At 40.3% G+C, this 21,731-nt stretch overlaps 2 protein-coding genes across 2 annotated transcripts in view; both read right to left on the reverse strand.

Annotated features, from left to right (window-relative positions):
- Positions 1-807: 807 nt before the first annotated feature.
- On the reverse strand, positions 808-7,826 carry MRPS10 (mitochondrial ribosomal protein S10). Its single transcript, XM_054980125.1, has 7 exons — positions 7,726-7,826; positions 5,283-5,341; positions 5,126-5,195; positions 3,399-3,538; positions 2,322-2,430; positions 1,845-1,934; positions 808-1,113 (listed from the first exon to the last, which is right to left on the reverse strand). The coding sequence occupies exons 1-7, from the start codon at positions 7,771-7,773 to the stop codon at positions 1,027-1,029; spliced, it is 603 nt and encodes a 200-aa protein (XP_054836100.1). The 5' UTR covers positions 7,774-7,826; the 3' UTR covers positions 808-1,026.
- A 3,595-nt stretch (positions 7,827-11,421) lies between these two features.
- TRERF1 (transcriptional regulating factor 1) overlaps positions 11,422-21,731 on the reverse strand; it is a 131,049-nt gene continuing 120,739 nt past the window's right edge. The window contains exons 12-15 of the mRNA XM_054982429.1: positions 20,745-20,858; positions 19,579-19,779; positions 18,456-18,664; positions 11,422-16,817 (exon numbers count right to left, since the gene is read on the reverse strand). Of these exons, the coding sequence (XP_054838404.1) occupies positions 16,496-16,817; positions 18,456-18,664; positions 19,579-19,779; positions 20,745-20,858 (846 nt within the window). The 3' untranslated portion in view covers positions 11,422-16,495. The remainder of the gene's footprint in view (positions 16,818-18,455; positions 18,665-19,578; positions 19,780-20,744; positions 20,859-21,731) is intronic.

Below are 21,731 nucleotides of genomic sequence, written 5' to 3' on the forward strand. Positions count from 1 at the left end.
CCTAGGAAAGAAAGAATATTGTTATTCTTGAAGCATCTCTAGTAGGTTTTGGAATGTTCCTCAGTCCCCGTTTGTTACTTCTGACACCACAAAATGACGACTTTCTGTAAAAGGTGAAGTCAGTTGACTTGCATCATATTACCTAGTAAGTAAAAAGTATTCCACATGAGTGTTTTGTAGGCTGTGCATAGGTCTAGAATTACTTTTTTTTTCTTGGCCACAAAATACCAGGAAGTTATAGGAATAGCCTTTTCTGATTAATCCACACACTATTTAGTCCATCATTGCCTCCAAATTTGCAGGACTTTCATGTCCTGATTGTAGGCTGCCAGAGGCAGTTGGCTATCTCTTGGTGTTCTTTGGAGACATCCAGAAATCTTGGAGATATGCTGCCTCTGAACACATCAATGTCTAATTGAAATTTTCAGACCTGATAATTGTCTTTTATATGGCAACTGATGCATGAATATCAGTTGGCTTAAGCAAAATAACTTCCTGGTGAATTGCTGCCCTTGTCAATAACTCTTAATCATGTTTATCTTAAAATCTGGAGATGAAGATGTTGCAGCCTCGAAGCAAAACGCAGTAGTGGCAGTACTATAAGTATCCTTCGTATTGCAGTGAACATCCTTCCCAGCATCAGCTCATTTTAATGAACAACGTTCTGTGACCATTAATGAGAAATCAATAAAGTATGCTGAACCAGTGTAGCTTTGTGTGTTGGTGTTCATTATGTTGTCAGTGTTCATACATTATAAAGCTGTGTCATCTTTCACTGATGGGAAAGAAAAGTATCCTACTCACAAATCCATTTATAATAAGTTTATTTTACAGCCTGTAGATTGTGTGTCTTAATATGCACAAGCAGGAGTTTTTGAATAGCATGATGAAAATCTTTTCTTAGAGAGAGACAGAAAAAGTACCACAGTTATCAAAAGACCTTTCCTTGATTTCTTAGCAGTCTTCCAGATTAGCAGTTCAGCCATTAAACAACACAGGCTTATTTGTTTCAGGATCAGACTTTGCTCATGATTGACTTGCTGTTTCTTCTACTTGAGGCAGTGTGTCCCAAATAGGCTTTTGAATATGTTCAGGAAGTTTTTCTAATCTAGTCTAAAAGCAGAGATAAAAAAATAATTACTAGAGGCAGCAGTTTTATACTGTAACTTGGAAAAGGTTCTCAGTTGTCACCACTTCTACTGGAATCTTTATAGACTCCACTACATGCACAAAATGTAGATTTGCCATAAAATGGCTGAAATCTTTTGCTGTCTAATTCTAAAACTCACAACTAGCTACATTTTTATTTGAAGAACAGAGAACTGTACAATTAATGGGCTGAATCCAACCAGTTTTTTTGCTGGAGAAAAAAGAAAAGATCCCCCTTGACCATCAAAAAAGGCTACACTGAGGGTCATGGGACCTGCACACAAAAAAGCCATGTGGGCTGGGGGCTATAATATTGAGAGGAAAGTAGAAAAGTTAGCTGGATACAGCCCACAATCAGCCCATCAACATGTGTATACCCATTACTAGAGGTATATACAATTTCTTCATTAAGACAAGTTTTTTTATGATATGGCAAAGCACAGAAAGTCAACAGGTTTTTCCAGTGGCTCACTTTAGCATACTTTTGTGCTGTCAAATGTTACCATTTTAATCATATCCCAATCCTTTTATTAACCATTCTCCCCCCTCAGTAGCTTGAGATTTCCTGCAACAAGCAAATACCATCCTTACCAATGTCAATAAATCCATTACCAGTTCTTGTGATGTTAACGTATATTGCAATGGTTCAGAAATCAACTACATTTTTACGCTACAGATTTAAACTTTGCTAATACCTTTTTTACTTCCATGGCAACCCCTTCAGGCAAGTTTCGTTGAATGTATTCCAAATAAACATTGGCTGTGCTGCCAGTTAAATGCTTCAACTGAAACAAAAATGATGTTTTAGTTTTCAGATAAATAACAACTGTCTTTCATGAAGATACATCTATATAATACAACGTAGATATTGTGAGTCGGCTCTCTAAAGGATTATCTTGCTGCTTGTACCTCCCTGCTTTTTTATGTGGCGGTTTGCCTGTGGACTTGTCCTTCTACAGCTAAAACATTAGAAGCCTACAGATGTGTGTTGAGAGAGTAATTTTTCTCTAGCAATTAAACCATTTTTTCAATGTTCTACCACATAACATATATTTAATTGAAAACAAAGATGCTCTGACAACTCTGGGTTTACTATCCACTGGAATCTTACTGATTGGTCTATTGATAGTTAAAGTTATAAAATGAACTCACTTAATTGGAAGTATACTTACCTCTAAACATCGGTAATGTGTCCTCATTTCATACTGAACTCTGTGCTTCTTGAAAATGTGCACTGATTTCAGAAGAGTGAATCGTTGTATCTTCTTTGGAGGCTGTTCTCTAGGAAATACAGTGGATGCTTGTGTGTGTTAAAAAGTATTATTTATTTCTGAATCTATAGCTTTTATTAAGTTGTTTGGCAGAGGATGTGAGAGAGATGAAATGTCTCTCTCCCCTGAACTAATGATGGAGTTGCAGCTTTGTTGACTAGGCTACATTGTTTGTAATGCCAAGAAATCAACTATTTTCAGTATGAGAACACCCTATAAGCAAATGAAACTCTTACTGCATTACAATCTTCAGCAAAATACTTGAAGTCAGCAAGAGCACTGAGCTTTTATACAGAATGTAACATGGCAACCATTTTTTTAAAAAAATGCATGAGACAACTGCCAGTTGCAGTCTCATTAAAGTCAATGGTCTTAGACTGGAATAACTGCTCAGGATTGCAGATTACCTCTGTCTTCAGGAATATTTACTATGTAGGATAAAATCATTCAAAGATCAAGCGGTTCTAACTGGTACGGTTACAAAGTAGAGTCATACATAGTTAATTAGAGCTAATCAAGTCATCCAAGGCTCTTGTTCCAAAAGAGGGCAGAGAAATCAGTAATCCTAGACAGGACAGGGTTGTACTATTGACCCCACAAAGTAATGCAAATTTGAGTAGACAGTTTGTAAATACCAGGTTCTTTTCTATCAAAAAGAAATGTTTCTAGCATATTTTGTGCAATTCCATCTTGGTTCTGGTATGTTAACAGGCCCATACAGTATCAGTAGATTTTCCTTTTATTTCCTGATTTCAGGATTTGTTCACATGATCAGGAATTGGTTTGTGTGCTCTCCATCCCTCTTCCTCCCACACAATCCAATTCAGTTGTCTTCAAGTGTACAATGGAGGAAAGAGAAATACATAAGCCTTGTACTTGGGAGTGCCATGTGGCATTAGGTAAGAAGCAATCTAATAACACCTTCAACTACAGGTCAGGTTGCCTCTGAGAAAGTGAACACGGTTAATGAATACTTACACCTTTACAATAGAAATGCCAAGTTCTTTAGCAGCAAGTAATATGAAATATTCGTAACTATCCAATACAGCTCTGTCATGACCTTTAACCAAAACAGCCAGTTTCTTATACAGTGTATCTGGCTCATCTAAAACGGATACCTAAGTATATAAGCAAAGAGAAATAAGTTACCACTCATATTCTGAAAAAAACACATGTTCAATTATTTAGTCCAAGTTGTTATAATTAGACATGGGCACGATCCAGAAATAAATCCCGATTAAGCTGATCGTGGATCTGGGCTGCCGCTGAACGCAGGTTCCTGGTTCTAACTGATCAAGTCTCGTTTCCGTTCCGAAATTGGGAATCAGGCCAGCGCCCAGAGCAACCGTAGTCAGGCTGTTGCACACGCGTGTGCTCCTGAGTCGCCCCTGCCCACGCAGCAAGCCGGCTGTCCCAGTGCGCTGCGGAGCTGGCAGCAGCACGAGTGGCTTGGAGGCTGCTCGCGCCGTTCACCTGCCCCGCAAGACAAGGGGTGGCTAGCTTGCCCACACGCCCCTTGTCCTGGGGAAAGATGAATGGCGCAGGTGGCCTCCCAGCCTCCCGCGCTGCCTTTTCCCTTTCCTTTGTGCCCACCCCCTTCCCCCTCCCTCCCCCGGGTTGCTGCTCCGTGTTTGGAAGGAAGCCTGCTAATCAAGGAAAGCTGGGCTTCCATCCGTGTTTCGAGGGCGACAGAAGGAGGGCAAACACAGCTCATTTCCCTGACTCCGTTGCCCCGGGAATTAATTACTAGCGCCAGAGTGTCTGCAATTCTGACCAGAAACTGACCCATCCGATCAAGTCCCGAACTAGCAAATTCCCGATGGCTGGATCGGTTGCCATGGACAGAACCGATTAGCTGAGTCACGATGGCGAAAACGCCAAAATCGGGGGGGGGGGGGGGGTTGAAATCATAATTCAGATCGTGCCCATCTCTAGTTATAATACCATATCTTATATACTAATAGCAACAAAGATCGGTTTTAATTATTCTCAGGAGTTTGGAGGCATGAATGGACATGACACTTCTTCCTACACACCTGGAAAATGCCCCAGGTTTGCAAAAAAATCTGAAAAAATTACACAAATGTAAAAAACTCCAAAATGATAAAATGAGTGCCTATAGCTTCAACCAGATTCAAACTGCTACTCTGCAGTGGAAGATCATTAGGCAACTTTGAGCCAGTCACACTCAGCCTAACCTACCCCTCAGGACTGTTGTGAGGATAAAATGGAGGCAAGAAGCATGATGATAACTGCTTTGGGTCTCCATTGTGGAGAAAGGCAGAATAGAAATGAAGTAAATTAAATACAGGTGAAGAGGGGGGGGTTGAAGGAAAGAAGGAAGTAGGGAAAGGTGAGCATACAGAGACTGCCAGAGGTAGGAAAGAGGAAATAGCATGCGGAAGGGGACACAAAAGCGACCCCCCGCAAATCCTTCCAAGTTCCTCACCATGCTACAGCTATAGGGGAGAGGCTGCTGAAGGAGGAAAGGGACAAAGGTGGGTGGGAAAGGAGAGAAGGAAGCAGGAGAAAAGGGGAGAGGCTATTGGAAGATTCCCTCCAACAAGTCCTTGCGTGTCCTCATTTTTACTATTAATACAACCAGTCTTGAGTCACTCAGGCAAACAGATGTTTTAAAACTTCAGATATCACAATCCAAACAGTAGATTCCCCAATATTCTTAATTTTTGCAACTTCAAACATACCAAAGAGTTTTCCTTGGGCTGTTGAATGTCTGTATGGGCTAGAGAAACCTGAAACGTCAATTGCTTGTTTCTGAAAGGGTTAAAAAAAGTTTAATAATCATTACAATATCTGAAATCGGAGTATTTTGAAAATATAATTGTTAAATTGCAAACTTACTGGAAAAATGGGTATTGTTTTTGCAGAGCCCTGTTTGTTAATAGAAAGTTCTCTGTACCCTAGAAAATAGTGAGAGAAATAGGGTAGTGTTTGTTTGATCTCTTTAACATAATAAAATATGGCCTTCCAGTTATACAAGGAATCTACTCCTACAAGCTCCTACACTAGAATGATCTCTTCATTAGATCCCACTATTCACTAATCACAGGTAGCCCTGCAATTATTCAAAGCCCAGGTGGATGCTCTAAACAAATTCTATTCCTACAGCACTTCAGGACAACTACTGGTTGGGGTCCTTATATATTGATAATCTCTTTCTTGGGTCCAGATCTCAGTAGGCTGCTGCTTGTCCATCTACCCCTCAACTTGCTTTCTTCTGGAGCACAGGATTCTTTCCCCATTGTTTCCAGGAACCCCCACTAGTTTAGGTTTGTTAGATATGTTGCCCGAAGCAAAAGAACTGCTAAAGCTGGATCTCAAGTGAGAATGGCAAATACTCCTATAGTAGTTAGTAGTGATAATTACAGAAACAGCCATATTACAGAGTGCTCCAAGCAACTTGTATTCATAAGTTAAGATATGAATGAGCCTCATCTGTTGAGGTTCTACTTAATAATGCAGACAGAATTGCTAAGAGTCTTAATACTAGTTCTTTATGGCCTCTATTATGCCCATTGAGGTGAACAGCAAAACTATTGTTAAAAGCTATTCATGGGGCTGATGGGTCAACTGTTGGTTAACAAGGCCAGCGCTAACACCACAATAGCCAAGGCAAGCCTGCAAACTTTTCACTTCCAATACATCTGAGTTCCTTAGCTTTCATTAGAATATGCAGTGGAAAAGAGCAATAGTCCAGTAGGACCTATAAGACTAACAAAATTAGTGGTAGGGTATGAGCTTTCGTGAGCCACAGCTCACTTCTTCAGAGCTGTGAAACAACTACTGATGAAAGTTAAAGGAGGAAGTGCCAAAGCAGGATTACATCTGAACATTAAGAAGACAAAAGTAATGACTACTGAGGAGTTAAACAATTCCAAAGTTGACAATGAGAAAATTGAAATTGTCCAAGATTTTCTACTCCTTGGCTCAATCATCAACCAACAGGGAGACTGCAATGAGGAAATCAGATTGAGACTCGGAAGAGCAGCTGTGAGGGAGCTAGATCCTTAAAGATGTGTCTCTGATAACCAAAATCAAGATGATCCAAACAATGGTATTCCCCATTGCTATGTTTGGATGTGAACGGTGGACAGTGAAGAAAGCTGACAGAAAGAAAATTGATTCATTTGAAATGTGGTGCTGGAGGAGAGTTCTGTGGATACCATGGACAGCCAAAAAGACAAATAAGTGGGTACTAGATCAAATCAAACCTGAATTCTCCCTAGAAGCTAAAATGACAAAACTGAGGCCATCATACTTGGGTCACATTATGAGAAGGCAGGATTCTCTGGAAAAAATAATGCTAGGAAAAGTTTAAGACAGTAGGAAAAGAGGAAGACCTAAAACGAGGTGGCTTGACTCAGTAAAAGAAGCAACGTCCTCCAGTTTGCAAAATCTAAGCAAGTCTGTTAATAATAGGACGTTTTGGAGGTCTTTCATTCATAGGGTTGCAGTAGGTCAGAGGCGACTGGGCAGCACATAACACAACGCAGGTGCTACTGGACTATTGCTCTTTTCGACTGCTACAGACAAGCAGGTTACTGGGAACTTCAAGCAAAAAGGCTTTCCTAGCAAGGTTCCATAGGGCTGTATTCCAATTGGCCATGCTAAGAGCCAGCCAATCAGGATTCCCCTACAGACTAATGAACTAGTGAATAGGGTTTCTGGATACCAGGTGTTTGCTACTGGCTGAGTTTAAGTGTGGGTGTGTTCTGTGGGGGAGTAGTGTGTTCTATAACTGCTGTTTTGATGCTTGTGCATTGAGTGGTGATGTTCCTGTTAATAAAAAGAGTTATTGGAAATCACTTGAACTGTTCTACCCACTACATAAGAGAACCCGTCTTCACCTATCAGAATATGCGTTTGCAACTTATTACAAATGCAGTGTGTGTGTTTCAGTCAATCAGCTAAGACCTAAGTCAGCATTATTTTAGGTCTTTCGGTTCAGGAGAAACTGGTCTGACTGCCCCAGGGATGGCTCAACCCCCTCACATATTCACCCACCATAAACAGGCACACACATTAAAAATAAGATACAAAGGCAGGAGGGCTGGGAGTGCACAGGTGAATGTCTCTTCGGCTAACAGAAGCTCGAAGGGGGACATTCGAAGTCACCCGCGGGACCGCTTCCGGGCTCCGCAACCACACTCGTGCCCTGCAGAACGAAAAGTGCCCCATTCTGTCCGGTGTGCCCTTCGGAGCAAGGGACTGTGGCACCACCTCACAGGGCTCGGCCATCATTTTGATGGCGACCACGAGCGGTTCCCGTCAGCGCAGTCCTTACCCGCCGCCAGCGGTGCCACAGACTGCCGAACCCCCTGCACGCCGCCATCTTGACTACGGGTAAGCCCCTTGCAACAGCTTCCTGCTGTCGTGACCTCTTTACAGCTCAGCTTCCGTCAGGAACGGCGCGACTCGCGCGCGAGGTCGAGTCTCTCTCTCTCTCTGTATCTCTTTTTTTAGCCGACACCGCAGCTCGTAGACGCAGGGCCGAGCCCAGTGGCCGCGTTATGCAGCCGTCGGTGAAGTTCGCGTGCGATGGAAAGCAGGGGCGGAAGAAAGGGATGCGCCGGCAGTTACTTTGTCTGCCCACCACATTGTTGGGTTATTTTTAACCCCTTGGAGACTGCGTGCGTTCCCGGTTCCCGTTAGAATGTTCAGCGCGCCTAGGAGACGGGAGAAGCACGCCGGTGGCTTCCGCTGGCTGCCGCGTATTATCCCCGCTCACCTCCAAATCTAGTAGAAGCAAAGTCAAAAAATGGGTGCTTTTGCAAACTCATCCGCCCACCGCGCTCTTAAAACCCCATCTCACCTATGGTACTATTGTTTTTGCTGCAGAAGAGGCACGTGTGGGGCTGAAAGGCTTATGCCTGTATTATGGGGGCCTGAAATAGAGGGTGGCTGGGATCGCTTTTGCGGCATAGTCCAGTGTAGTCTCTGTCAGATTACCGCTTTGCCATTTTTAATAACTCTCCATTGCAAAGAAATAAACCGAACATTTTTCTCCACTAGGTTCGTTTGTAGTGTGCGTGTTCCTGTTTCCTCCCTCCCTTCTGGCTTCTCCCGTCTTCCTTGGGCCTAGTAGCAATTGACATTTCGCTACAATCTTCATAGCGCAGAACTGGTTGGCGAAGAAGGGGCGTGGGAGCTGCTGCTGCATAGAGAAGGAATTGTGTTCCGGGAAGTCACACCAGTTCAAATGTCAATTGAGTTACAAACCAGCAAGCCCTTGTCCTTCAGCGCCCACCGCCCACCCACCTTTTTACAGGGCTGTTGTAAGCATTATTAATGTTTCTGTGTTAATACGCAAGCGCTGAAAACAAATGCTAATTTATTGATATTAATGTAACATTCCCGTTGTAGATTACAATTTCCCTCAGTCCTACAGACCTATAAAAAACAGCCGTTTTGACACTCATTTACAGGAACACCGTGGTGAAGATTTTAATTGTCACCCCACTCTGCCTTGATTTGTGAAAAACACTAGCCGTTCTTTTGTACAATCAGGATTGTTACATAGAGGTTTAAAATGGTAGACTAGAAGGTAAACGGAGTCTCGTCTTCACCTAGCGGTTGCTGCAAAAATTCTCTCCCCCCCCCCCACTCCATCCTCCAACAAAATACCTTCGCATGCAGCAAACAAAACAAAAAGGAAGTTATAAAAGTACTGTTTATTTACTATATGCAAATATTTTGACTGTTGAAAATGGAATGAAAGAGAACCCTTGTCTGTGGGATGTGCTCATTACTTTCCTCCCAGTGTTGACTACAAACAAGTTTAACAGTTTTAGTGCCTCAAAAACCTGTTTGACTATAGATAGAATAATATGGCAGAAAATGATAGTTCATGCTAAAGCAACAAAGGCTCGTTTCTCTTTAAAATCTCTGAAAAAGTATTAATACATGAGAATTGTCTTTCTGGGCAGACCAGAACTTCATCTAGTACACAGGTCCATAGTTCACATGACCTTAAAGACTGTTTTGTAGTTTTGATATGATAGGCTCATAAAAGCCGTTTGGTCCCAGAGTTTGGCATTTAAAGATACGCTGCCTCTTACATGGATGTTCTATTTTGCTAATAACTAATTTCTGTTGTCAGGCCTATCCTCCACCCTGATCTGTCTACTGGTTTTTAAAAACCATCTGTGGAAAGTGTTAAGGGGTTTTTATAATTTTAGCTATAAGCTTTTAACTTTGGTTCTTTTTCTAGGGCACTATGGGAATGAGGCTTAGCAGCCTGGTTCCTAACTTGCCCTTTCATCTACTTTTACTGTCTCTCTCTAGAAATTGCAAGGTAGGTAAAAGTGGAACAAAGAGGTGTTTAGAATTACAGTGGGACATAGCATCCAAAATGTTTCTATGTTACAGCCTTCATGTGCCAGCAGTCTTTTTATCAAATCATGGATGTACCCCCTCTTAAAGATAACAAGAGGTGCCAGATGGGTGTTAATTTTAACCCTTTTAGTTTATATGAACTGCCAACTTTTTAGAAATTACTGATTTAAGCTTGTTTGTCTTTTGTAAACTATCCTGGTTTTGTAAACAATTTTCTGATGACATTGTAAGGGTGTAAGAATGGGTGGTTTCTTTGTGAGATATACACTTTGTCAGATGCTGTCTGAAGAGCATCAGTTTGAGTCTTAAATAAACTTTCCTTATTTTTGCCAATATTTGCTGCCTTGTGTTGAGATCTAGTATCTTGGATAGGGTTCCCCCCATGTATTGGGATTGTGGGGGATTTCCCTCACAGAAAGCCATCATTTCGCGATTGTGAACATTGTTAACTATTTACTGCATGAAATCCTCCCTTTCATGTGTTCTGACAATTTTGATGGGTCCCACATTCTAATATTATAGCATGGAAACATTTTTATAAACTTTCTGCATCATTTCACAACATTAGAAATACCAAGGAAGTTCATTATAGCAAGGAGGGGCTCCTTTTTGGCTTGACTTTTCCTATTCTTTTATAAAAGTATTTGTGTATCTCCTTCTGTACAATGTATTGTTGCAAGCTTGGCTGTGACTTGGTCTAATGTAGGGGAAACCAAGGCTCATCACAAAAGGAATGGTAATGCTTCTCAAAGATTGTACAAATGATCTCAGTTGTTGGGTAAATAGTTCTGCCCAAGGAACCTCTTCAGGTCTCAGAAGAAACGAGCCTTTCCATGTTGAAGGAAGAAGGCAGGTGAACATCTGCATGAAAATAAATAATAGCTTAGATTCTGTAGCAGACAAGCTCTGGCTGAAGCACCTTGTGGGTGCAAGATTTCTCTTCCTCTTCTGGAGGCCTGATGCGGGATAATGGATTTTCTGCCCTGGAGGAATGCCTCTGTGCTGCTGCCTGTGCTCTACTTCAATGTTTATACAGCAAATGCTACAAAAAAAATATGCAAAACTCCAGTGTTCTCTCTTGGGAATCAACCCAGGTAAATAGCGCCCCAGTAATTTCACGCTGCTGCCAGTGGGGTTTGCGTAACACTACAGTTCCTTCAAAAACTGGAAGGACTCTTGGCTATCAGAAAACATTACATGCCATTGGTGGAAAATGTACCAATTAAAAACAACAGGATGACATCAGACATCAGCTGAAATCTCATAAATTGAAATAATTTCTACATGGTGTACATTATTTGGTGCTGCTGCAATTTGCGTTATGTAGGCAAAACGATCACATTTCTAAAGAAACTGGCTTCTTGGCATATCACATTTGGTGAATAAGCAATACTCAAAAGATAGAACATACAGCTATATAAAGCTTGAAATATTTTTTCTCACAAGAAGCTTCTGGAGTTTTAAAAAAGTAGCTTGGTGAAGGTGTGCGTGCTGTGGGCAGCAGCTGAGTGACTCTGGAACATCCTTTCTCTTAGCGTCAATGAAAAACATTATTTGTTCATGCACCTTACTTTAAAGGGGGGGGATCCCTCCACACACTTTAAATGAAGATTAATTTATTTAAAAGAAATTTTCATCACATGAACAAAAAAATTAACAAACTACATCTTATCAAAAGTATAAAATACTGTCCTTTTTGGCAAACTTTTACATAGATTCCCTTTGATTTTACAAATACAATTATCTCTCTATATAAGAAAAAGCTGAAATAACCTATACAAAGTGCTTTGTAATGTACCAGATCGGATGCATGCCAAAGGAGGGGGGGGGGTTATGTCATATATTATGAAATTAAGCATTTTAGTGCAAACCTGAATAAATTTACATCCTGAAGTTAAACCACATGCAACTCAGGTGCAACAAAGCATTAACAAGTAAAGATTTACTTAAAAAATAAAAAGAACTAGATTAAAACATTCATTTTCCCCTCGAACATTTTTATACTACACTACAATTTCAAAACTATGTATAGCTTTTCTGTAACAATATAACAGCAGTTAAATATGTTTGAAAATAAGATTTCTCCATAAAATATATTTTTTCCTTTTGCTATATAGTTTCCATTTCTTCACTACTGAAATCCTATTGCAATGAACATGAGAACCATTAACAAAACCCCAAGTTTTCGGACAAAATATAAATCATATTGTAATTATACTCATTACTGCAACTCTTAAGAATACAGAAACCACAAATGAAGTTTAAACAATTATCCACAGATCTTCAGGGATTAGTTTGAGATTCTCTTTGGTTATTTTAAGCCATTTTATCATCTCTAGAACTACATATTTTGTAAAATATGTATTTGGGGATTGTTCGTTTATTTCTGTTCAGATACAATAGATTCTCTTTGCTTTTGAAATCTCTCCACAAACTATCAGTTAATATTTGAACACTGTGTATGTTATATACTGTACCTTATCTGCCAAAATAGTGTCAAATTGTTAAGCTAGTAAGGACAAGAAGAATTTGGACTGTAGCAAGTTGTGGTAATGCTCTCCATAATACTTTCCAATCTAAGATCAGGATACTACTTAACAATAACAGCTTTGCAGTGAATCCAGAGTAACCAATACTGTCTGAAATATTATCATGAGAGAGGTATCCCATGGTACAATAATCCATATTGCCCTAATATGGATTAATTGTAGCAAAGCTTTAGATGAGCAATGTTTTGTTAAACTGGTTTGCCAATATAGTGGAAGATCTGCTGCTACATTTGAGTATTACTCAAATGTAATTGTCATAAGTGGTTGGTTACTTGGCTTCTGTCTTATTTTCTAAGTCAGCTGCTAAACTGGACTTTAAAGGTAAATGTGTGTGAGACCTTTTTTCAGCATAATGTTCTTTAATAACAAACGCTGACTTGTTTCTTGGTACATAAAGATTTGTTGGCTCTAGGATTTGGAAAACTATTTAAATTGTTTTGTCTTGATTTGTACTATAGAAAATCTGATATTGCTGAGATCGTAGCTGTTTTCTATCTTAGATGGGCAATATTGTTATGGCTCATGATCGTCTACAATCAGCAGAATTTTTAACAGCCTGGCTTCTTTTTGCATGGTGAGTATAACTTGTAGCCAGCTTCAAATACCTTGTACTCTATGAATACATAGTTCTGATTCTAGCCTAGCCTTGCAACAGCTGTTGAGTGAAGTGTTTGGGATTACATACGAACAATGAAGCAGGATAGGGCATATTTCTACTTTATTCTTTCTCAACTGGCGCAATCCTTCAACAGAGGAGCCTGAGAACTTAAAATGCTGTGGGTAAAATGGGGCACATGCGCCTCAGTTCCTTCACTCTGAATCATGCACCATTTAAAGACAAGACTTGGCCATGACTATGAAAGGACTTAGCACTACGTTTAACTGGAGGACTAACAAATTCTAGAAATTCTATTATCTTCCTTTCTTAAATCGAAGGAAGGAAAAAGAACTCTTTCAGATGATTAAATAGATCTTTAAGAGTTATCCTTCAGAATTGCACAAAAGATTGGGTTAGAGGATTGTTAAGAAATATTATGAGATACAACAGACAGGCAATCATTGCAAATCATCACAGCCAACAAACATTTAAATACAAAAGCAGATATGCTTTCAAATAGCACACAACCCAGCCACATTAGCTAACCCTTGGAGACAGGGAGTGATCATGTAAGAGCATGTCTGCAAGGTATCTTCATACATTTTCCCAACCAGGTGCCTGGTAGTGCTCAACAGGGCACACAAACTGGTATTATTTCTTAACCCCCCTTGCCAAGTTCATTGACAATAAAGATTGCCTGGCAACAACAGAACAGCAGAGGTAAATAGTGCATGTTTACTGTAACAGATGCAGTGATACTGCACATTCAACACCCCCAAAAGAAGCCAGATGAAACTGTTTCCTCCTAATGGAGGAGCTTCTTGAATAAACTTGGGGGAAAGTGACTACTAAGGAACATTTGAATAGCCTCTGTATTTATCAAATACTTTCAAATGTCATTCAATGATTCCAGCGGCATTGCGTATTGTTCAGATTATTTCTATGCCAAAATGTTCTCAAATTTTCCAAGGACACAGCCATACCAAGGAAACAACATCTTAGCCCAGTGTCACTCCTGGGGAGGTAGTTACCCAGAAAACCTGGCAATTTCTCCAATGAAAGCCACTATCTGACAGCCATTTGTATGAACATACTAGCACTCTCCCCCTGCCTCAACTCCAAGTGGATAGAAGTGGTGGCTCTAACTGTAATGTGCTTGGCCAAATGTTATTTTCTTCATGCTAATATGTTCCTAAAGAACACTGCAATATTCAAATTTCAATTGTCTCAAACTGAATCTAATTTTTGTAGCATCTAAATATTACCTCTCGGTGATGCCGCCCATGACTGGTACAATATTTAAACATTAATGGGAATTTCAGAAATTGGGTATGGACAGTTTGGCTTTGCTAAAAACATCCACATTATTGTTCTCTAGGCATTTTAATAGTATACATCCTGGGTCTTAGGAGGAAAAAATATATATTTTGCACTCACTTTGCACATTTCTAAACAATGACCCATGATCCAGAAAACTGTGTATGGCGAATAATCCCAATGCTGGCTAGTGAAGGGAAACAGCTACAAACTGAGAAGCCAGGTCATTCAAAAAGTTGAGCATGGTTTGGCCAAGAACAAAGCAAGGAAAGAAAGGAACTTTTTATAATTCCCCTTTCATTCATTTGGCGTAAGGTGTGTGCAAAATGTTTACCCTTCATGAAAATGTTTTACACTCTAGTTTGTGCTTATTTAAACAAATAGACAAAGCAAAACCAGGAAGAAAAGGTCCAGAATCACAAACATTTTCTTTGGACTCAATTTGCAAACTTACAAATTGTTAAAAATAACAAGAAAAAGTAGCAGTTAAATGTTTTCAGAAAATTGAACTTCAGAATTGCTACCAGATATGAAACATGATCAACATTTCCTGTGTTGCATTCTGAGCTGGAGATATAAAAGACCCCTGCCCTCCAGGCCCCACAAAGCTGTTCAAATTCAATAGTGTTCCCAAGAGTAAATCTACGGGCCCATTACTGAGTATCTTCAGGAAGAAAAATTTAGCATTATTATACCTAACCTTTCCACCACTTAAAAACACACACGCACACTTTTGTAAACAGCAGGTTTTAAAGTTCTTTGGCCATGATCCAAAACTCTATGGGGTTCCAGAGCTCAAGCAGAATTCTGAGTGTGCAGGAGTTACCCTGTTTTGTATACGGTATATGGCCCAATTTACATGAGAGTAGAGTAGCACACTGCAGCTCCCCCTCTACACACACTAAAGCTGCTATAACGAAGTAGCTTTAAAGAATGTTTTATAAACAGACACTTACCAAGTTTCTGTGTAGTGCAAAGTACAAATTGAAAAATGTGACAAAGAATCCCATTAGTTATAGTTGTTTTTCCTTATGGTAGACATTCTCCCCCTCCCTTTCTTTTGTCTGTGAGAAAAGTATGTGTACTGTGTCCTTGGGATAATGCTTTTGCACTACTATCACCATAAAAGAAGTTATCTCCCTTTCAATGCTGAAGGACAACTTTTCTAACAATGCAGTTTTATGAATGGTATTCTAGTGTATTTTAAAATCGCTAACACATCCTTGCCAATATTATTCAATGTGTTGTGTGGGAGTAAGATTCATTTCAGCCGGTCCTCTAAAGAGAAGGTCAAAGAACCATCTTTCTTCCAACTCTGAATTCACTTACTCTGTCTCTTCTGAACCCTGTTAAATGGAAGTTCTGAAGTGCACAATTAAAATAACTATTTTTAAACAAATGAACTGCACATAAAGCTTTTAAGAGTCAGTAAAACATTAAATTAATCTAGCTATTTTCACATCCCCCCCGGCCACCTTGGTTGATCACTTTTCTTTCACATCCAAACAAAGTAAATGGAATAACCCACTGAGTCAGTCTACCTCTCAATGAGGAAATTAAAAACCAGTCCACACCTGGTTACAACAAATACGAAGACGCCTTGGAAATCTTCATTTGGCACAGAGCCTTCTAGGCTAGGGGAAAATATCAGCCTCAAATGCTATACTGGCCCCAGACAGCTTCTCTAGCAGAAAGGCAACGGAAGGTGCATCAATTCTGGGCAATTTGTTTTATCAAGATGCCACCTACTCATTTCTATTTCAGCCTTGTGTTTATGGCGGAAACAGTTAATGGTCCATCATCTGTCATTTGAAAGTATTTGACGTAAGAATTGTTGCAGGAAGGCACAAAATGAAACATTTAAAAAATTATCCTTAAGTGTCCTGTGGTGGGGGGCAAGAAGATGAAAGACCCTGAGGAGTTAAAAAGAATTTGGGGATTTTTATGAAAAAAGTTAGAAAGGAAACAGAACAGAAACATGAACTTCTCTGCACTTTTGGTTTCCACAGTATTAGAACTAAAATACCTTTTAAAAGGGGAACAAAATGAATCATTTTTCATCTTTCAAAACTGAACCTAATTTACCATTCCCACCCAAAGAAGAAGACCACTCAAATTTATTTTCCATTCCTGGATAAAAAGTCTTCCAACTATTCAAAGAGTTTAAAATAAAAGGGAAGTCAATACTTGGCCCTCCTGGTAGAGGAAGTAATGTCAATGAGCATCTGTAGTTTTTACAGGCCAGTTTGTCTCTTCTAGAGCTCAACATCATCTTGAAGTAATTCAGGGTCATCTTCATCTAGTAAGAGATCAGGGTCTATCCCTTCAGTACTGTCTATTACATCTCCCAGTTCCTGAACAACATCACTGTCGAGCTCATCCACTTGTTCAACGTGCTTGATCAAATCCATGTGATCCAATGGAATCAAGGCACGGCCAGCTGGCCCTGTAGTCCTTGCAATAGTAGCTGCCATTTCAGCTGCAACAGCAGCCTTCTGGGCTTTCTGCCTTTGTTGCTCTTCCTGTTGCCGGTGTGTTTTCATGTGGGCATTGCGACTTTTGATTTTGAAAAACATTCTGGAGAGGACAAGGATGAGGGGGGGGGGGAATGCAGATTTCAGAAGGATTCATTTGAACACATTAAGAAATAAGCATGCGTGCAGTGAATGTCCAAAATTTGGTGTCAGTGGCTCATTGTGTTGGATGTTATGATGTTCCCTCATTCTTAGACAGCAGAAATGGCACCTGAGGTGTTTTTAAAATTCAAAAATAACTAACTAATTTATTTATTTTAGAAGGGAACGGTTTAAATCAGGGGTTGAACATTTATGAGATAAAATCAGTACATGCACAGATTTTAGTTCTTATGCTCTTCACAGATACTTAAATGTTCCCTTTGTTCCACTGGTTTTCCCCAAATACTCTACTATACTTTCTTTTAGTATTGTCTTTCTGTTTTGGAGATAGGAGTGGGTACCCACTTTCTAATACCCCAATCCCCTTTTCTTCAAACATCAGAGCTCTCCTTCAGTTGTTATCTGAATCCGAAGGTCTCCACAGGCAGTTTCCAATCACACCCAGCCAGGGATCTCTTCTCTCTCCAGAGTTACCTCCTTGTTTGACTGGGCAGGGAAAATCTCCTGTCCTTAGAAGATCTATCCCCTTTTCTTTGGCTCATTTGAAAGTCTGCACTCACTTCCCAACCTCCTTGCCAACTTTCCTCAGTTCTCCTGTCAGGCTTAAAACTGCTGTCTCTGTTAGGACTCCACCTCTCCTTCTCTTCACACTGGATTCCACTCTCTGCTATGAATGAAAACCAACCCTCCTCTTTTCTGCTCATGCTACCCAATCGGATCCCTTGGAGTAGCCTGCCACTCAAAGCTTTCTAATTCTGTGAGGGATTAACCCTTAATAGCCATGCTGCAGTGTGTACAGCACTTCCAGGCTTTTTACCATGTGCAGCCCATCACAGCTGTGCTTTCCATCTAGACAATGTGATTCCCTCACTCTCATAGGCCTTGGCCTGGAGAACACGTAAATACACTTGTAAGTATTCACTGAAATAGGTCAGTTTATTTCTCATCACGTAAGGGAATGATCTGGGAGGGCGTCATTCCAACCTTTTCTGATTGTTTTTGTAAGGGTGGGAAGTTATCATCTGTATAGGCCTTCTTCAACCTTCTTTCCCTTTTAGGCCACAATGTTCACAGTTTTAGGGAATCATTTCCCCATTTTTCAGTGAATACTTACAAGTGTATTTATGTGATTGACAGAATTCCCTGCTGCATGTCTAAATGTTAAGACAATCACAAAAACTGCTTGGGATTCAACATGAATGTTCAAAATCACCCAGTTTTGGACCTTCAAGAAGCCATATAGTTTTTATCAGATGTTTTAGTAGAGAATTTACTCTTCAGGAAAATAAATCAGATATGATTTGTTAAAAAAAAATGGCACCAGGTGAAAATGCAAGATCTTTGAGTGGTATGCCTCTTGAAATTCATGATACAGTAGTATACCGAAGGTATAGGTGTTTCAAGAGAGCTGAATGCCATCTTAGCAGATACCACATGACTTTCCCAGTGTTTACATGGTACAATTACAAAGCCCTACTCAAATGGTAGCTTTTGTACCTCATTGATGATTTGTAGACCCATGAGGTTTTTAAAAATAGAAAATACGCTACAAGTCTGTCACAGATAGAAAATTACTCACTTGCCACATTCTTTACAAGGGAAAACTGTAGGGGGATCAGTCTCGCCACTTGCTGTACTATGCGCTGGAGAGTTTTTGATAGAGCAGTACTCATTCTGGGAATTCGGTTTCTGCTTAGTGCCAGGGCCTCCATAGCGAGTTTTCACCACAGGGTTTGTACCACCATGAATGCGAGCATGGCCATTCAGGGCTTGTCTAGAGCTGAACATCTAGTGGTAAAAAACAAAACAAAACACCACTACCACCACGAAATGGTTCTCAGAGGCAAAGTAAAATAGAGGAGTAAATAATCAAGCACTTTAAACTGTTTGGGTTTTCCCCCCCTCATTGCTCAAAACCTAAGATAGCCCATTTCTAACAAGCAACATTGTATTTTTCCCACAGCACCAGGCTGCACAGGGATACTACCTCTGGACATTGAGTTCCTATTTAGCTACCACTGTTAAGAGCCAACAAAACAAAAACAACAGGTCTATAGCAAACAAAACCCAAACGATCTCTGTTTACTTGCTCATGCATGAGGCAAGTGATGAAAAATCTCATTTCTGCTGGTGGTGCTGGAATGAGGCTTAAGAGGTGAATACTTTGTTAAGGTCCAGTAATTTATAACCTGGGCCAACTGGGTGTATTCCATACCCCCACATTTGCAAACCAGGAGACCAAACTATGGCTTATTCCCAGTTTTGGATCATGCCTTGCAGGACAAGCATAAACCACAGTTTGCCAGAGGGTGTGTTACGGTTTGTTGCAAACCTGGAAATAGCTAGTTAGATGGCTGTGAGGGGATCAGAGATGGATTCAAAGCTCAAGAATTCCCCAGGCTCATTCATGTTGTGAAAAAACATTGTTTGCCATTATATCTGAAACATCAGCACCACCACCCTCAAGAAACACTCTAGGGAGCAAGGAAAATTTTGTTCAGCATTCCACCCTTCTGCCTGGCCTGCTCTGCAATCATTTCAATCTTCATTACAGAGAAAGTCTCATGTTCTGAAAAAAGAAAGCTAAACTCTGTATCCAACACTAATTTTTGTATGTGAACACAAGTCATAGAACGTACACTACTCAAATGCATGCACACAAACGCTTCTCCACTATTTTTTATGTTATCAAATACACCTACAGCTCCACAGTCTGGTATTTCACAGGTAAAAGAAGTCACAGGGATCGTGAGGCTCTGCAGGGAAGGCAGGTTAATAGGCGCACCAAGCGCAATAGGTGGTGGCTCAGGAGAATTCTGATTTTCAGTTTCCTCTTCTTTTATAGATTTTCTGTCTTCATCCATTTGCTCTTCATCGTCCAAATCCTCTTCTTCTCCACTTGTCTGAAAAACACATGGATTTTACAGGCAAGCAGAAGAACTAGACTAAGAATGTGTGGGCAAGCTTCTTTACAAAATAATTGACCCTCAACTGGTGAAGGCAAGCCCTTGCTAGTACCCCTTACCCTTGGAGAGAGCCAGGTAAACCTGGGATTCTCTGCCAGGAAATCAACCACACTTCTTCTGACTCCAACTTGTTTATACACATTGGAAATGTATAAGGAGGCTCTCAAATACCAATCTTAGACCTGCATTCATTTAGAGACTATATATGCTGTGTCTCCTTCCTGAGAAAGGTAACAGTAAAAACAATGCAATAAGATTACTAAAACAACAAATAAGAGCTACTACTAATAATAAATGTTTTGGCCTGGGGCATAAAAGTAGGCACTAGGCAAGCCTTAGGAAGGAGGGCGTTCCAAAGGTGAAGTGTCACTACTGAAAAAGGCCTGTCTCTGGTCACCATGCCCTTTGCCTCTGCAAGCAGGACCACAGGAAGCAGGATTTGGAAAGAGGATATTAACTGCTGGGCTGGACCAAATTCTACTGCTTTCTGAGAAATATTTATTCCCTTGTCTGAAGTCTTTTTCCCTGTTCCTTTTGTTAGAGGGAGAATGAGTCCCCCCCAACTACTTCTTGCAGTTTTTTAGACCTTCTCCCATAAAAAGAAAAGGTATGTTTATATGAAATGCAGTGCAGGTGATTTCAACCTTTCCTTGTTACTTTAAAAGCAGTTTGTCTTACTCCTTGAAGTTATGTTAGAAATAGGTGCTGTTTTCCCCACTTTAGAAAAACCATGCACCTAGAGCGCACTGGTACAGTAAAGCAAAACAGTGCCTGTACAACAGAACCCCCATTGCTAGAGGTTGCACCGCTGAGGAAAAATAATATATGTTGCTCCAGCACAAGCAAGATTTTCACATGTACAAATCAAAACTGGAGGTTCCAATTTCTAAAAAAATGCTTACCAAACATTCCTCTTTTATTTCCACTTGACGTGTTCTGTGCTTCCGTCCTAAATGCATTATTTTCTTCCAAGTATAATAGTATTCCACACACTGTGCCACTGTCTTAGACTTCACCTGCAGTTAAACAGTATTCAGATGTTACAACGTCAGTTTACTGTTTAGCGTTCAATGCTCAGGCACTCAGAACGAAAACATTTATCACTCATGGCTTGTGACATACTGCACCATATTAGATGTCTCTGAGGTTGGAGTAAATATCAAATGTCTAAAACGGAGATCCCCAATGTGCTGCCCATGAGCACTACAGCACCACTACCTCCATTCTCAAAGCACTTCTTCCCTAATGCAAAAAGGCAGCCCTGGCTTTAGTCTACCACACTGGGGCAGGAGTTGCTGCAGAAGCAGCCAAGAATCACCACCACCCATTCAGATAACAGCTACCTGCATCATAAGAGAATGTTGGGGTTGCATCCTCTTAAAATTCTGTGACTAGTCTCGCTCCCCATGACAGCCCTTTTGTGGTGCCATCCACTAACTCTCTTCAAAATTCCACAGGATCAACAAGACTGGGACTCCTGGTTTAAACTGTGGTTTGGATTTTAGTGGAGAATTACATAAAGACGCATCTTCCCCCTCTTCTTCCATGGCCTTCTGAGTGCTATTCAATTAATTATCCTGTTTTATCCTCACAAAAATCACTCTTACAAAGTAGATGATATTGACAGAGAAAGAGACTGGTAAGTAATCTAAACCCAACTCTTTCTTACAATTCTGGCTCACTTTCTCTCCCTCCTCAAGGATTTTTATTCACTCTAACTTCAAGATCCAATTAACATTCAATGTGCTTGTGATTTTTTAAAAAAAGAACAAAAAGTAATAGCATCTCTCTGACTCAAATGCACGAAATTCTTCTTTCAGCTAGGAGTTCTTGAACATTGTCTCTATGGTCTACCATTAGGATGGGCTGTTAAATAAAAGGAACAGGAA

The sequence above is a fragment of the Eublepharis macularius genome, chromosome 1 (assembly GCF_028583425.1).
Source record: "Eublepharis macularius isolate TG4126 chromosome 1, MPM_Emac_v1.0, whole genome shotgun sequence".
In the NCBI taxonomy this organism is placed as follows: domain Eukaryota; kingdom Metazoa; phylum Chordata; class Lepidosauria; order Squamata; family Eublepharidae; genus Eublepharis; species Eublepharis macularius.